The sequence below is a fragment of the Nannospalax galili genome, unplaced genomic scaffold (assembly GCF_000622305.1).
Source record: "Nannospalax galili isolate Female #2095 unplaced genomic scaffold, S.galili_v1.0 scaffold707, whole genome shotgun sequence".
Taxonomy (NCBI): domain Eukaryota; kingdom Metazoa; phylum Chordata; class Mammalia; order Rodentia; family Spalacidae; genus Nannospalax; species Nannospalax galili.
The window spans coordinates 397455-413714 of record NW_008356263.1 but is presented as its reverse complement, the minus strand read 5'-3'; the positions used below and the strand labels follow the sequence as shown (position 1 = coordinate 413714).

General features: G+C 43.4%; 1 protein-coding gene across 3 annotated transcripts in view; it reads right to left on the bottom strand.

The window, feature by feature from the left end:
• The window catches only part of CUNH20orf194 (chromosome unknown C20orf194 homolog), a 257297-nt gene that overhangs the window by 53768 nt on the left and 187269 nt on the right, over positions 1-16260 (bottom strand). For all 3 annotated transcript variants that reach the window (XM_029556875.1, XM_029556874.1, XM_008854459.3), the window contains exons 25-28: positions 16018-16135; positions 13046-13134; positions 9629-9787; positions 3116-3241 (exon numbers count right to left, since the gene is read on the bottom strand). In XM_029556875.1, the coding sequence (XP_029412735.1) occupies positions 3116-3241; positions 9629-9787; positions 13046-13134; positions 16018-16135 (492 nt within the window). The remainder of the gene's footprint in view (positions 1-3115; positions 3242-9628; positions 9788-13045; positions 13135-16017; positions 16136-16260) is intronic.

Below are 16260 nucleotides of genomic sequence, written 5' to 3'. Positions count from 1 at the left end.
ATTTAAAAAAAATAATTTTATTTTTTAATATTTTTTATTTTTTAAAATATTTTATTTATTATTTCTATTTTATGTGTATGCATGCTTTGCCTGCATGTAGGTAAGTGTACGCGTGTCGTGCAATGCCCACAGAAGACAGAAGAGCTGTTGGATACCCTGGAACTGGACTTACAGTTTTTGGCTGCTATGTGGGTGCTGGGATTCAAATTCAGGTCTTCTGCAAGAACAGCCAGTGTTCTTAACCACTGAGCCATCCCTCCAGCCCCTAAATTTTACTTTTTTGCTGTTGTTGTTGTTTTTCAGATGGGGGTCTCCCTATAGCCCCAGCTAACCTTGAACTTACTATGTAGACCAGGCTGGCCTTGATCTCACAGAGAACTGCCTGCCTCAGCCTTCCAGTGCTGGTCTTGAAGGTGTGTGCCATTATGCCTGGCAGTTTTTTTTTTTTTTTTTTGGCGGGGGGGAGTATTTAAATATTACTTTAAAAAAATTTATTTTATTATTTTTATGTGTATGCGTGTATTGCCTGCATGTAGGTAAGTGCACCTGTGTTGTGCAAGGCCCATTTTGAGTTACGTTCTTCTGAACTAGAGGCCACTGAGCTCACTGTGTAGCCTGGGCTATAACCTATTATTATAATTATTATTTATGCTCTGGCTTCCCACAATTCTCTTATACCACTTCACATGCTCCAAGGACCAATCCTTAGTTTTAAATAGAGCATTAATAAATCACTATAGTAAATTACTTCCTAGACAGAACTCAGAAATTTCTCATTAATATCTAAAAAGTGAGCAAATTAGCAACTTTTATTTATTGACTTAAATATTTTGACCTCTCAATTTGAAAAAAGTAAAGAAATCAGCATACCAGAATACTCATACTTTATTAGCCTTGATTCTGTTATATTTTTATATTCCATAGTCACTCACTCAACTTAAGCATTATGTCTATATTTAAATAATTATGCACTAATCTTCAGTCTTTTTATATCACATTTATTAAAATATGTCTTTGGTACACGTGTTGGCATACCTATTTACACTGTTTTGAGAAAGGGTTTTTCTCATTCTGTAGCTTAGGCTGACCTTGAGTGCCCACTTGGTCACCAAGCATTTCTTTCTTTCTTCCTGTTTTTGGTCTTTTTGAGACAGGGTCTCCCTGTAGCCCCAGTTGGCTCGGAACTCACTATGTAGACCAGGCTGGCCTTGAACTCACAGAAATCTGCCTGCCTCTGCCTCCCAAGTGCTGGAATTAAAGGCATGCGCCACCACACCTGGCTCCAAGTAGTTTTTCCTTTGAAACAGGGTCTCACTATAGCCTAGGTTGGCCTAGAAATTGCTATAGCCCAGTATGGCTTCAAATTAGTGATTCTCTTGTCTCTGCTTCCTGAGTACTGGGACTACAGGCCTTTGCTACGACATTCAACTTTTACCAGACAGTTCCCTTCCACCATCTCCATCCCCAAGCCTTCCTTCTTTTTTTGCAGTGCTTGAGACTGAACCCAGGGTCTATTATGTACATTAGGCAAGTGCCCAACCATGGAGATATATCCTCAACCCTGTACTATGTACAAAGAATTGAAAGGACATGGCTCCTGTTCTCACAGAAGTGAATGAAGTCTGTCGTTCATAACTGTTTTTTTTTTTTTCCCCTTCTTTGGCTTTGCATCTTTTTAGTACTTCACACAAGTCAAAGAATAACGGAGGGAAAGAGAGTCTTACAGGCTGGGACCGTCATCATATGAACCTACAGCAATAGTGTTAGCATGCACAAGACCCATGCAAACTTAAGCAGACAAAAACCCAGCACAGAAGAGCAGGACCCAATCTTAGTCAAAGAATTATTGGCAGCTTATTACTGCTGGGTGAGGGAGAGCTGATCTTCTTTAAGGGAGTGACTCTAGATAGGCTGACTAGACCTGAGTGGATGAACTTGCATTGAGGGATGGCTAGGTACAGTAACTTGACTTAATAGGCCTTAATATAAATGACAGAATGCATGAAATCCAGTGGCAGTGGCTATGGGTGGGGAGGGGGTATAAAGATTATTAAAATGTTTTATATAGGGGTTGGAGAGATGGCTCAGTGGTTAAGAGCACTAACTACTCTTGCAGAGGACCTGGGTTCCATTCCCAGCACCCACATGGTGGCTACAAACTGTCCTTAACCCCAGTTCCAGGGGAATACAAAGCCCTCTTCTGATGACACAGGTGCACTCACATATATGCAGGCAATACACTCATATACACAAAATAAAAGTTTTATATAAAATTTTTGTGTAAAAATTCAATAAAAATTGTACAAAAAAAAAAAAAATCCCCAGGGGGCTGGAGAGATGACTCAGCAGCTAAGAGCACTGACTGCTCTTACAGAGCACCTAGGTTTGATTACCAGCACCCACACAGCAGTTAACAACCATCTGTAACTCCAGTTCTGGGGGAATCCAATGCCTCCTTCTGACCGCCTCAGGCATTGCATGACACAGGTGCACTTACACACATGCAGGTAATACACTCATACACATAAAATAAAAATAATAAAGTCGGGCGTGGTGGCGCACGCCTTTGATCCCAGCACTCCTGTTGTAGCCCTTCTTCTTAACAAGTCTTCCTCCTACCTTGATGTATTTCTTTTGTGTATGGCACACTGAGTTTAGTTGGAGTTCCCTGCTCTGAGCATGGGTTGGAGTTTATGTATCAGAGCAAAGAAGGCGTACAGTGGCTGTACTATTAAAGTAAAATCCCAAGCTGGGCATGGTGACCCATGCCCTGCCTTTAATCCCAGCACTCAGGAGGCAGAGGCGGGCAGATCCTCTGTGAGTGCGAGGCCAGTCTGGTCTACATAATGAGTTCCAGGACAGTTGGGGCTACAGGGAGACCCAGTGTCAAAAAAAAAGGTAAGATGGAACTAAGTGACCCATAAGGTATCAAATACTTCAAAAAATTCCCAAAGCAAAACAAAAACAGAAAACAAACAAACAAAAAATAATAATAGAGTATTTACAACACACAAGGTAGACTGATATGTTCCAAAAGTCAAACATGTATAAAGACCTGTCTCATTCTGGTGGGTAGGGGAAAAATCACTTGGGCTGGAGTTAGTCATGTCTGTACCTGTGCTCCATGTAGCAACTCAGGGGCTCCACACACACTGTGATGGCACCAATGCTGAAACAGGACTTGACATTTATGTCTGGGTGAGTCTGCAGGGCCTGAACAACATCAATAACATCTGTGTAGCTGAAGGGAGAAAAGCAAATGGTTAGCTTACTAGGAGGATACTGAGTGGCTGAGTGGGCAAGGCCAGAAGGAAGACCAAAAACAGAAGCTTGGCTAGGTATGGCAGCACAGGCCTTTAATCCCAGCAGAGGCAGGGGTCTCTGGGAGTTCAAGGCCAGACTAGTCTACATAGTGAGTTCCAGGACAGCTGGGGCTATAGAGAGACCCTGTCTCAAAAAATCCGCCCCCCCCCAAAAAAAACCCCAGAAGCTTGCTATAGGGGCCTTGTGTCACCTGACTTTAGGATTTAAAGCCCCAGAATTCACCAACTGTTTCTGCATTCCAAAATTCTTTCAGTCCTAACTGGCAAGAGGGGGTAGAAGAGCCAACCTATTCTGAGGATAGGAAGCCTGCAAAATGACTGGGGGCTCTGAAAGTGGGACTCCGTGTTTTCTAATCATTAACTTATGAACTCCTGTCAGTGTCAATTTTCTTTGGTAGCTTTTCCCTCTCCTTCCCATTTCACATGTAACATCCCATTTCTATTCCTATCTTCTGCCTGGAACTCCCTCCAATCTTGATTTACAGAGCCAATTTGATAATTTCACTTAGAAGTTATCAAGTCCTTGTTATTCTTAGCTGTGGGAACTTTATTCTTTCAGACACGACACTAAAAGATCTGGAATCCTCTTTGACTTCATTTTATTCTTCTTAGTCTTCAACATGTAACTAGAAGAGATCTGCTCATATTCTCATTGGGTCCAAACTGCTACTGTTTTGCCTAGATCACCCCAACCATCTCCTGGCTGGCTGTCTCCCCTACTTTTTTTTTTTTTTGGTCTTTCTGAGACAGGGTCTCCATGAGGCTCCAGAAAGCCTGGAACTCATCATGTAGACCAAGCCAGCCTCGATCTGAGATCCACCTGCCTCTGCCTCCTAGTGCTGGGATTAAAAGTGTGTGCCACCATGCCCAGCTTAGCTCCCCTACTTTTGTCTTGTCTCCTGGCAATCCATTCTCAACATGGAAGCCAGAGGGATATGCTAAACCCTTTGACAGATCACATTACTCTGTTCAAAACCCTCTAGTGGTTTCATCTCAGTGCAAAAACCAAAACCCTTCCCATGGGCCAGGCAGTCCTGCACAATCTGACCTCTCAGAATGTAGGAAGAATTCCATTATCTTGTCCCTTCTCCCTAATCCAACCACTTTGGAGTTCTGGCTCCTCTCTGAACATGACAGGTGTATGTCTACCTTTGTACTCTCTGTTCCATCTGCCTGGAATGTTCTTTTCCTCTGGTATCTGCCTGGCTTGCTCCCTTCAGGTCTTTTCTCAAGTGCATTCTGTTGTCATTTTTGTGGTGCTGGGGATCAAACTCGGTCTTGCACATGGTAGTTGAGTGCTCTACCAACTGAGCTATGTCAAGTGGCATCTTTTATTGTTTAGTATGTGTGTACAGGTGTCCATGGAGGTCAGAAGGAGGGCTTTGGAACCCTTGGAGCTAGAGTTACAGATATTTGTGAGCTCTCCATGTGGGTGCTGGGATCCAAACTCTAGTCCTCTGATAGAGAAGTAAGCACTCTTCAGTCACTCAAGTAGCGTCTTATGAAAGACACCATGACTTCACACACCCTATGCAATAATGGAGATACTCCTTCTTGGAACTCCTTGTATCCTTCCCCAGTTCTTCTCCAAAGCATTGACTGTATGCAGTTTCTTCGTTATTTTTGTTTGATCCTTTCTTTTATTTTCTTTTTCTTTTTTTTTGGTCTTTTTGAGACAGGGTCTCCTTGTAGCCCCAGCTGTCCTGGAACTCACTATGTAGACCAGGCTGACCTCGAACTCACAAAGATCCGCCTGCCTCTGCCTCCCAAGTGCTGGGATTAAAGGTGGGCCCCCCCATGCCTGGCCTTTTTTTTTTTTTTTTTTTTTCCTGGAGCTGAGGCCCAAACCCAGGGCCTTGCGCTTGCTACCACTGAGCTAAATCCCCAACGATCCTTTCTCTTTTAAAAAATATTTATTTATGTATGTATGTATGTATGTATGTATGTATGTATGTATTTTTTGTGTATGAGTGTATTGCCTGCATGTGTGTAAGTGCACCTGTGTTATGCAATGCCCATGGAGGTCAGAAGAGGGTGTTGGATTCCCTGGAATTGGAGCTGTGGATGGTTGTTAGTCACCATGTGGGTGCTGGGAATCGAACTTGTGTCCTTTGCAAGTGCAGTCAGTGCTCTTAACCACTTAGCCATCTCTCCAGCCCCTGATTATTTCTTTAGTTTTCTTTTTGTGCATTTTTTTTGTCTGCTACAGTAAACAGTATGAGGTGGCTGTTCACTGTTATAGTCTCTGCTGTCAAAAGCAAGGTAGGTGAAGGAACCGGGCATTCAATCCCCAGCAGACCTTGGGCTACTCTAAGAAGAGACTTCTTTACATCATAGAGAACAGCACTGTCCCAGTGGACCCAGACTATTATCAAAAAATCTGTTTCTGGGCTGGAGAGATGGCTCAGTAGTTAAGAGCAATGGCTGTTCTTACAGAAGACCTGGGTTCAATTCCCAGCTCACACATCTCAACTGCCTATAACTACAGTTCCACGGGATCTGAAGCCCACTTCTGGCCTCTGTGGGCACTGCACAACATGGGTGCACTTACATACATGCAGGCAAAACACCCATACACATAAAACAAAAATTAAATAAAAAAATACATTAGAGTTGGAGAGATAGCTCCAACTCAGTGCTTAAGAGCACTGACTGTTCTTGCAGAGGACCTGGGTTCGATTCCTGGCATCCACATGACAGCTAAGAACCATTCCTATTTCCAGTTTCAGGAGATCTGACACCTTCTGTTCTCCATGGGCATTGCATGACATGGGTGCATTTACGTACATCTAAGCAATACACTAATATACATAAAATGAAAATAATAAAATTTTAAAAACATATTAAAAAAATCTGTTTCTATGGCGAGAATTCCAACCTGATGGGCAGTCTGGCAGATCAGATAGACCTGTATGTGTCTGAGCCCTTGGAAGACTGGTGGGAGGTGGTGGGGTGGGTACAGCCTGCCAGAGATATATCCTGAGTTCCTACAAACAACTCATCTGTAAAAAGACCCTTGGTTTTATCCCATATTACAGTATCATGCAACCCCACCCTGGTCCGGCAGAGTTTCAGTAGAGGAAAGAGTGTGCTAAGTTCACTATTGGGGCCTGGCTGCCCCCCTCCTCCCTGTTTGTCTGCCTACCTATCTGTCTGTCCCATCCACCCATCCACCCATCCATCCATCCATCCATCCATCCATCCATCCATCCATCCAGGCTCTCACTGTGTAGCTCTAGGTGGCCTGAACTTGTTGTCTAGAATAGGCTGGCCTTGAACTTGTGGCAATCCTCCTGCTTCAGCCTCCCAAATGCAAGATTACTATGAGTTACTATGTCTGCCTTATAAAAGAAACTATTGAGTGAGCCCTAGCCCCTGCTTACTGGCTTCTCCTCTTGGGTATGTGTGTATGGCCATATGAGTCTCTTTCCAGTGCAGTGTTGGTAGGCCTTTAATAATGTCCAGTGCCAAGGAGATGAACAAGGTATAAAGCAGGTAACTACATTTACCTATTGGGTCTAAAAAATTGGACCAAATCTGTAAGGATAGTACCTTAGTGAAGAGTCACAGTATTGAGCTGCTATTAGATGTTCTTTTTTAAAAAGGATTTATTTTTATTAATTTTTAAATTTTACACGTATGAGTGTTTTGCCTACATGTATTTGTGCACCCAGGCATGCAATTCCTGTGGAGGCCAGAAGAGGGCATCAAATCCCTTGAAACTGGAGTTACTGACTGTTTTGAGTGGCCATTTGGGTGCTGGGCACCAAACCTGGGTCTTCTTCAAGAGCAGCTAATGCTCTTAACCACAAAACTATCTTTCCAGTCCCATATTTTTATTAATTTTTAAAATTATGTGTACATGTGTACCTGTGGGTATGGACATGTGAGTGCCGGTGGGGGCTTGAATTACAGGCAGTTGTGAGTCACCCACATGGGTGTTAGGAACTGAACTCATGCCCTCTGAAAGAGAAGTATGTGGTCTTAACTGCTAAGGAATCGTTTTAGCCCCTTCCCCATTTTTTTGAGACAGAGTCTCACGTAACCTAGGTTGGCCTCAAACTCACTATGAAGCCAAAGTTGGCTTTAAACTCTGATCTTCCTACTGCCACATTCCAAATGCTGGAATTATATACAGGTGTCAACCACCATGGCTTGCCCTAGCTGTTATTCTCATTTGAGTCATTTAGGACATCTATAGGAGTCCCTTACATGCTGTGATATGATTGGGTGAAGGCTGGGGCTACTCTACAAGAACTAGCTGGTCAGGCTGGAGAGCTGGCTCACTGGTTAAGAACAATGGCTGCTCTTGCAGAGGCGCCAGCTTTGATTCCCACTTACATGGTGGCTAACAACCATTTGTAATTCCAGTTCCAGGGGATTGGATGCCCTCTTCTTACCTCTACAGGCATTGCATGACACGGGTGCACTTAATGCATGCAAGCAATACACTCACACACATAAAAAAATAAAAATAATAATTTTTTTGAGTGGGTCTCCTTGTGGCCTCAGTTGGCCTGGAACTATGTAGACCAGGCTGGCCCCAAACTCACAGAGATCCGCCTGCCTCTGCCTCCCAAATGCTGGGATTAAAGGCGTGCACCACCACACCTGGCCTAAATAAAAATATTTTAAGAACTGGCTGGTCATATATACTCTATGAAGACCAGAAGCTGCCAGGATAGCTAACATTTTTACAGACTTGTAGAGTCAGATATATACAAGGAATCAACAATGCTCTCTGAAATGATAGACAATAGAAGTGATCTCAGCTGTACAATGACAAGCTGTCAAATTCCCTTCTAGGTTCACACTCCGGGTGACTCTCAGCTCAGGAGGTGGTGGTGCTGGGCCAACCCATTCCTTTGACTGTCAGAAGTAATAGAAAACCTGAAGAAAACAAGGGTTTCCAAGGCCAGGTTCCTCCTCTGTGGACTCCACAGCATACACTGACAGTGGGACAAAAGCGCTGGCAGAAGGAAAACTGTAGGTGGGGTATGAGAACAAGGTCTGTTAGTGCCTGAAGACATGTCTCCTTCCTCAGGTCCACCACACCAGCTCCCTCTAAGCCCCATCATCACAATTAGGAGCCCAAATAGGGTTTTGGATCTGGGCTTATTCTTTACTGAAAACAAACAGCCTGCAATAAAGACTAATTATAGTGAGCACAACACAAAACTTCTTTACAAACATAACACTAGAGAAAAGTAGAGGCTCTGTTTTCCTGACCCAATGCATTCTTCTCAGGGGCCCAGGTGATAATGAACTTGCAAGGTACCCTCCATGGAAGGCCTATTCTCTTTGGCCAGAGTTCTCTGGAGCAGTGGAAAATGCTCTGTCAAATCTTCCTTCCCAGGCTGGGGAGATGGCTCAGTAGGTAAAGCATTTGCTATGCAAGCATGAGGATTTGAGTTTGAATCTCCAACATCTAGGTTTAAAAAAAAAAAGCCAGGCATGGTTGTGTCTGCCTGTTACCCCAGTGCTGTATGGTCAGAGACAGAAGGCTGACCGCCTAGGTCTAGGTTCTATGAAACCTGTTTCAAAGGAATAGGGTGAGAGTAGCAGAGCAGGACACCTTCTGTCTTCTTCTGGTTCCATATGTGAACACACATATACCTGCACATATACTACATATATGCCTCATACACATGGAGAGAAGGAGGGAGGGAAGGAAAGAGGGAAGGATGGAGGGAGAGAGCGAGGGCAAGAGAGAGAGAGACCAAGGGAGGGGGAGAGGGAGGATACGACTCCCACAGGGAAGGCCCATGTTGCATGCCCTTGATAATACTATTTATCAGGGGTTTCAGGATTTAAGAAGCCTACAATCACAGTTCTGCATCAGTCGTGAGGCAGAAACTCCAATTCAACTGGACTATGCATGTTTCTCACTGTGCATCCCAAGAAACTCCCTTAGGCTAGCCATTGGGGAAACGGGGACTTGGAGACTACTAAGTTTAAGGGCCATAAAAGGGAGGAATAAAACAGATGAGGCTCCCTTGTCTAGATGGCAAAGGAAGAAGTTCAAAGACTACTATTACTCTTAAGAACTACTGGAGAATCTTTGCCAGATTCCCTAATCCCCCACTTCCAGGGGATATTATGCCATAGAAATAAAATTGAAACCTGTGTAGCTAAGATTGCCACCCTTGGCCACAGTATGGCAACAAGGTCCTAGCCTTTCTGTACTATGCAGATACTAGGGCACATTTGGAGTTTGTTCTGTGCCTAGGTTTGCTACATATAAGGTAACAGCAATGACAAAGATCACCACCTCACTTGACTACTCCCAGATCTCTAACACTCACCCTTGTAATACCACCAGCAGCCTGGTCTTCTTTCGGCTATAAGCTGACTGACGGGCGGAGCGATTCTGTTGGGCCTCCAGGACACTGGAAAGGTATTTTTGGAAGTGGGCAGCATGAAAACATTCAGAGCTGTCCATGATTTGGCGGTACACCATCCACCTGGAAATGGTAAAGGTAATCTTAGCATAAGACCACCTAATGGATTTAAAATATTTTATTTATTATTTTAATTTAATATAATTAAATTTTTATTTTCTTTTTTTGTCTTTTTGAGACAGGGTCTCCCTGTAGCCCCAGTTATCCTGGAACTTGCTATGTAGACCAGGCTAGCCTCAAACTCACAGAGACCGCTTGCCTCTGCCTCCCAAGTGCTGGGACTAAAGGCGTGTGCCACCACGCCTGGCCTGTTTTATTTTATTTTATGTGTATGAGTGTATTGCCTGCATGTATGTAAGTACACTTGTGTTGTGCAATGCCCATGGAGGTCAGAAGAAGGTGTTGGGTCCCCTGGAACTGGAGTTATGGATGGTTTTTAGCTGCTATGTGGGTGCTGGGAATCAAACCTGGGTCTTCAGCAAGAGCAGCCAATGCTCTTAACTGTTGAGCTATCTCTCCACCCCCCCAAACCCCCACCACACCAGCCACGGATTTAAACATGATCAGTATTCTCAAAAATATTCTCCTAATGTATCTATGGAGAGAAAGCAACTGTGACATCACACATACAGGCAGTGGGCACTAGCTGGGTTGGGAACCCAGTATCCTGCAATCACTGGAGCTTTTGAAAAAAAATTTCCTGCCATAGGGAACAAGAACAGGTAAGCATATGGTCAAAAAGGCTTCAGAGGTGAGAAAGATTCCTGACCAGGCAGTTATTTCCTGATAAAGATGGCTTTAGTGCACAGTATAACTCTTGCTAATAAGAAATAGGCAAGGTCAGCTGGGTGTGGTGATGCACGCCTTAATCCCAGTGTTCAAGGTGTGAGTTTGAGGCCAGCCTGGTCTACACAGTGAGTTCCAGGCCAGCTCAGGAATTCAGAATGTTTATAGGACAACAGCTAGGAATGGTGGCAGTTGCCTATAAAGCCAGTATTCAAGAGGCTGAGGGAAAGGGTTGCCATAACTGAGTTACATAGTGAAGTCTAGACTACATTAGACTGTTGTCTAAAAAACGGGGCGAGGAAGGAAGAAAGAAAAGAAAATCTGGGTATGGTGGCTCATGCTTATAATCCAGCACTTGGAAGGTGGAGGTAGAAAGATCAAGATCAAAGTCATCCTCCACTATAGCTACATACCAAGTTCAAGGCAAGCATGAGCTACAATGAGATCTTTCTTCAATTATCAAAAAAAAATGTTTATAGGACAAAAGCACTCGATGTGAGGATCTGGTTAGCCTTTAAGTACTTATTAAACAAGACTCAGTATTTCCCTAGCATATTTCCAAAGCATGCCTTCTCATTCCTACAGCCTCCCATCCTAAACTTTGAATCCTCCAACAATTTCTTTTCAGTTCCTTTATAGTATCCTGTAGAATGCCTTACTTTGGAGCAGACTAGATATTAAATGCCTGGCTCACAAGCAAGGGTTGATTAGTAATCTGCTAGTCATGCAAAGTGGTGAATGAATTACTTCCCTAATGTCACTTCAGCTAGCATGTCCTACTGTGCCTGGACTCATGTAGGCCCTTGTGGTCTCCAATTCCCAAGTTCTTAAAGCCACTATGGTCCTGACTTTCCCTACATACATATCAGACATACTTCTAGCTCCTTACACTTGCTCATCTTGTTCCTATGATGCTCTTCCGGTAGATATCACTTGTCATCCCTTTTAAATTTCCTTTTCCTTCCTCTTCTGCCTCTTCCTCTCCTATTTCTTCCATTCTTTTGCTTTTCTTTCTTTTTGAAACAGGCCAGCTTTTAACCTCTTGTACAGTTGAGGATGACCTGGAATTTCTGATCCTCCTGTGTCTACTTCCTGAGTTGCTGGGATTACAAGTGTGTGCCACTACACTTAATTTATGTGGTACTGGACATTGAGCCCAGACTTCAGGCATGCTAGGCAAGCACACTATGAGCTACAACACCAGCTTTCATTCCCTTATTTCTTTAGGTCTTTGCTCGATGTCAACCTTTCAAAGAGGTCTTTCTTCATCATTTAAAACTGGAATGCCTGGGTTGGAGAGGTGGTTAGGCTGGTAAAGGAACTTGTTTGCCAAGCCTGACCACCTGAATTCAATTCCTGGGACTCACATGTAGAGAGAGAACTGACTCTCAAAAGTTGTCTTCTAGCCAGGTGGTGCACACCCTTGATCGCAGCACTCGGGAGGCAGAGACAGGCGGATCTCTGAGTTCAAGGCCAGCTTGGTCTATATAGTGAGTTACAGGACAGCTGGGGCTACAGGGAGACCCTGTTTCAAAAAGACCAAAAAAAAAAGTTGTCTTCTGACCTTCACACATGCAACATGGCACATGTATACCCACAACAGACACAGCATACACACACAATAAAGAAATGAAGAAAACAAACAAACCAGAACCCCATTCTAAGCTTATACTTCCTGTACTTTTCTCTGCTTTTATTTTTTTTTCCATAGCACTTTTTGGTTGGTGCTGGCTTGGTACTCACTATGTAGCCAAGGCTGGCCTTGAAGGCATGGCAATCCTACTACCTCAGTCTCTCAAGTGCTTGGATTATAGGCATGTGCTAGCATACCTGACTTCCACAGCACTTTTTGTTCACTAATATACTACATCTTCCTTATCTGGCTAACAACCTTTTCAAACTACAACATAAACTCTGTGAGAGCAGAGATTTTCTTTTTTGCTGCCTTGGTTTTTTTTGGTCTTTTTTGTTATTCTGTCTTTTTTTTTTTTGGAGCTGAGGACCGAACCCAGGGCCTTGCCCTTGCTAGGCAAGCGCTCTACCACCGAGCTAAATCCCTAACCCCAGAGATTTTCTTTTTTAAAGAAATATTTTATTGTTTTTATTTTATGGTATGAGTGTTTGCCTGCATGTTATGTAAGTGTACTACATGCATACAATGCCTGCAGAAGCCAGAAGAGGGGGTCAGATCCCCGGAACTAAAGTCACATGGTTGTTAGCTGCCATGTGCATGCTGGGAATTGAACCTGAGTCCTCTGGAAGAACAGCAAGTGTTCTTAACTGCTGAGCCATCTCTCCAGGCCCTGAGAGCAGAGATTTTCTTGTCTAATTTTCCCCCTAATGTATTCCTTCACGTTCAGATCAGTGTCTGGACTACGGGAAACACTAAACAGTGTGTTAAATGGACAGATGGATGGATGACTACTGTGTCAATACGTCATGTCAAATGTCAATACACATCTAAGGAAACCTATACTAGGGCAGGCCCAGAAATACAATTTCTTTCCCCAAAGAAAAAGTGGAAGCTGTACTAACCTGCCATATTCTTTATGCAGAGTGACCAGAAAAGCACAGAGCTGGCTAGCATGACAGCCAGGGAGGCCAGTTACAATGTTGATGATTACCTACACAAAAGAAAAAGACACATGATTTTCCAATTCAACTGAGAAGAAAACTGCAAAAGATTAAGAGAACTGATTTCTAGACCCAGGCTTTGTGGGTTTGAAGCTCAGAACCATCATTCACTAGCTCTGTGACTGAAGGCTAATGGCAAAGCCTACTTTACATGTTAGGTGTGAGGACAAATGGAGTTAATTTACATAAAGTACTTAGAATAGCGCCTGACCCATAGTCTGCTTTATAAAAAGTAGCCTTATTGTTCTAATTTCTGTAGAGCAGGTTGTGACTATATCAATTAAAATATAATGTATTAGCCAGGCATGGTGACGCACACCTTTAGTCCCAGCACTCGGGAGGCAGAGGCAGGTGGGTCTCTGTGAGTTCAAGGCCAGCCTGGTCTACATAGTGAGTTCCAGGACAGCTGGGGCTACAGGGAGACCCTGTCTCAAAAAAAAAAACAATAAAACCAATAAGTAAAATAAAATATAATGTATTTAGAGAGTCTACTTGCTTAAGATCACAGACCTCCTTTGTAAAGCAGATTTTCAGGATAACATTTCTTAGGCAAACACTGAGCAGAAAGGAAGTCTAGGACAGAAATGTCCCAAGCTATACTGGTGTGGTGAATGTGGTGAGGAGAGGAGCTATACTGGGATTCTTCTGTCTAGATGTCCATGGCCTCCAAACCACATGGCCTGGGCTGGGTCAAAACTCCCTGGACATGAGAAGGACTTTGGACTCTCATGGAAGAAAAGGAGCCATGCAGCCTCATTTACCAGCACAGGAAAACCGGCTCTTCTTCAGGTAGATACCCCAAGGCCATTTAAGAAATTTACTGAAGCTGGGTGTGATGGCACAAGCCTTTAATCCCAGCACTCAGGAGGCAGAGGTAGGCAGATCTCTGTGAATTCCAGGCCAGCCCGGCTACAGGGAGACCTTGTCTCAAAGACTTAAAAAAAATTACTGGCCGGGTGTGGTGGTGCACGCCTGTAGTCCCAGCACTTGGAAGGTAGAAGCAAGCGGATCTCTGTGAGTTCAAGGCCAGCCTGGTCTACATAGTGAGTTCCAGGACAGCTGGAGCTACGGGGAGACCCTGCTTCAAAAAGACCAAAAAGAATAAATAAATAAATAAAAAATAAAAAATTTACTGAAAGACAAAGGGTTTAGCAGAGGAAGACAGGTAAGAATCATGTAATTCCCGAATGTCTAATAAACGGCAAGGCTTATCAAGGCTTGCCTATCAGAAGTTCTTGTTTTCATTTTCTTTTGGGACAGTCTCACTCTATAGCCCAAGCTGGCTTGGAACTCATATAACCTAGGCTGGTTTCAAACTGGCAGCAATTCTCCTACCTCAGCCTCCTGAAATTTAGGATTACAGGCACAAACCATCAGACCCAGTTATATGTTTTATTTCACAATACACAGGACTCATCAAGACAGGCCCAGTCATAGACCTCTTACACTAAAGCTAAGCCTGGTGGCATTTAGTAGCAGGGATAATCACATAAGCACAGAGATAGCTATTGGAGCCCTTTTCTTTTGTGGGAGCCCAAGTTCTTCTGCCCCTCTTCATGGTCTCTATACTGAATCCCTTTTTGCTCCCTGGGAAGTACTTCATGTAACTGACATTTTATTTACTTCCCAAGCAAGCTTTTCCCATCTTGTTTCCTATTCCTCTATTCTTCTATTCCTAGTCCTATTCCTAGTGCCCAGGGGGTTCTTGGTTCTTTAAATCACAATATGTGTATACAGCCAAATACTTTTTTCTTTTTCTTTTTTAAGTCAAGTTAGATTTTATGAAGAAGAGCTAAATTTTAGCATAGATTTAAGCATGAATGCTAACATAAAGAGAAGTGCCTAGCAAAAGAAGAGTATATACCCAAAAATATAATGTGGGTGTAGGTTTTTCAAGAGTCACCCAGGTAGGCACTTTCTTACTTTAAGACCAGTCCTATGGTACTTTTTTTTTTTTTTTCTCTTGGAGATAGGGTCTCACTATGCACCCCTGGATGGCCTGGAACTTATTATGTAGATCAGGCTGGCCTGGGACTCATAGAGATCCCCCGTCTCAGCCTCTTGAGTATTGAGATTAAAGGCATGTACACCTGGCCTCTAGCCCCTTTTAAATAAAATACCAAAAGTACATATTTTCAAGTTTTTTTTTTAACCTTATTTTCTAAAGAAAAACTGGTGTTTCTAATTACTTATGCTACCTCCTTTTGTAGATGAGTTATTTTTTGGACTTGCACAGATACAAATGCCCTCTTTGACTCTATGACAATGGCTTCCAAAGGAATAGTGGGGGAAGGTCAAAGGATGCATGGGGCAGCAGCACACTGAAGTTCACTCTGGGGAAGACAAGGCTTATCAGAGTACCACCTTACCCTGGTGACTGCAACAAGGCCCAGGTAACACGGGCATCCTTTTCTTTATTAAGAAGTACAATACAGCCAGGTGTGGTGGCATACATCCAGCATTTGGGAGGCTGAGGCAGGAGGATCTCTGCAAGATAGAGGCCAGCCTGGTCCACATAGTGAATTCCAGGTCATCTGGGGCTACAAGGAGACCCTGTCTTAAAAAGAACGCCCCCAAAAGTACAATATGTCATCCACTGCTAAATAAGTCCTTGTCATAACTAGAAAGATTGATAGGACAGGAATACAGAAAGTTTAAAAGACTTGGAGAAGTAAGGGGTAGGCATGGCAAGGTGTCAGGATTTTATCAGTCATGGGACCTGGCCTGATAGTCATTGTACAGAGTGGGTTTCATGTGTATCATTATCGGTATTCGAGGAAGTGGAGACGGGACAGAGCTCCTTTGGTTAGCTGATATAGGCTTGCAGGATTATCCTCCTGTGAGTTCCCCGCATGTTTAGTGAACTCCTCTACCTTGTCATTTTCTAATCTGTGAGCAGGGCTGATTTCAGCTTGTTGCAACAGGACTGGAAGATGGGTTCGCATCACAGGCTCCTGACTAATGCTGCTAACAGAAAAATGCTGAAGAAACCTAGAAAAACAAAGGCAGTATTATGTTACTGTCACCATCCTTTCCTGATACGTTCACTTACATTAGTAACTTTTTTTTTTTTTTTTTGTTTTTTTTTAAAAGGGTTTTCTTTTGGGCCCCAGCTA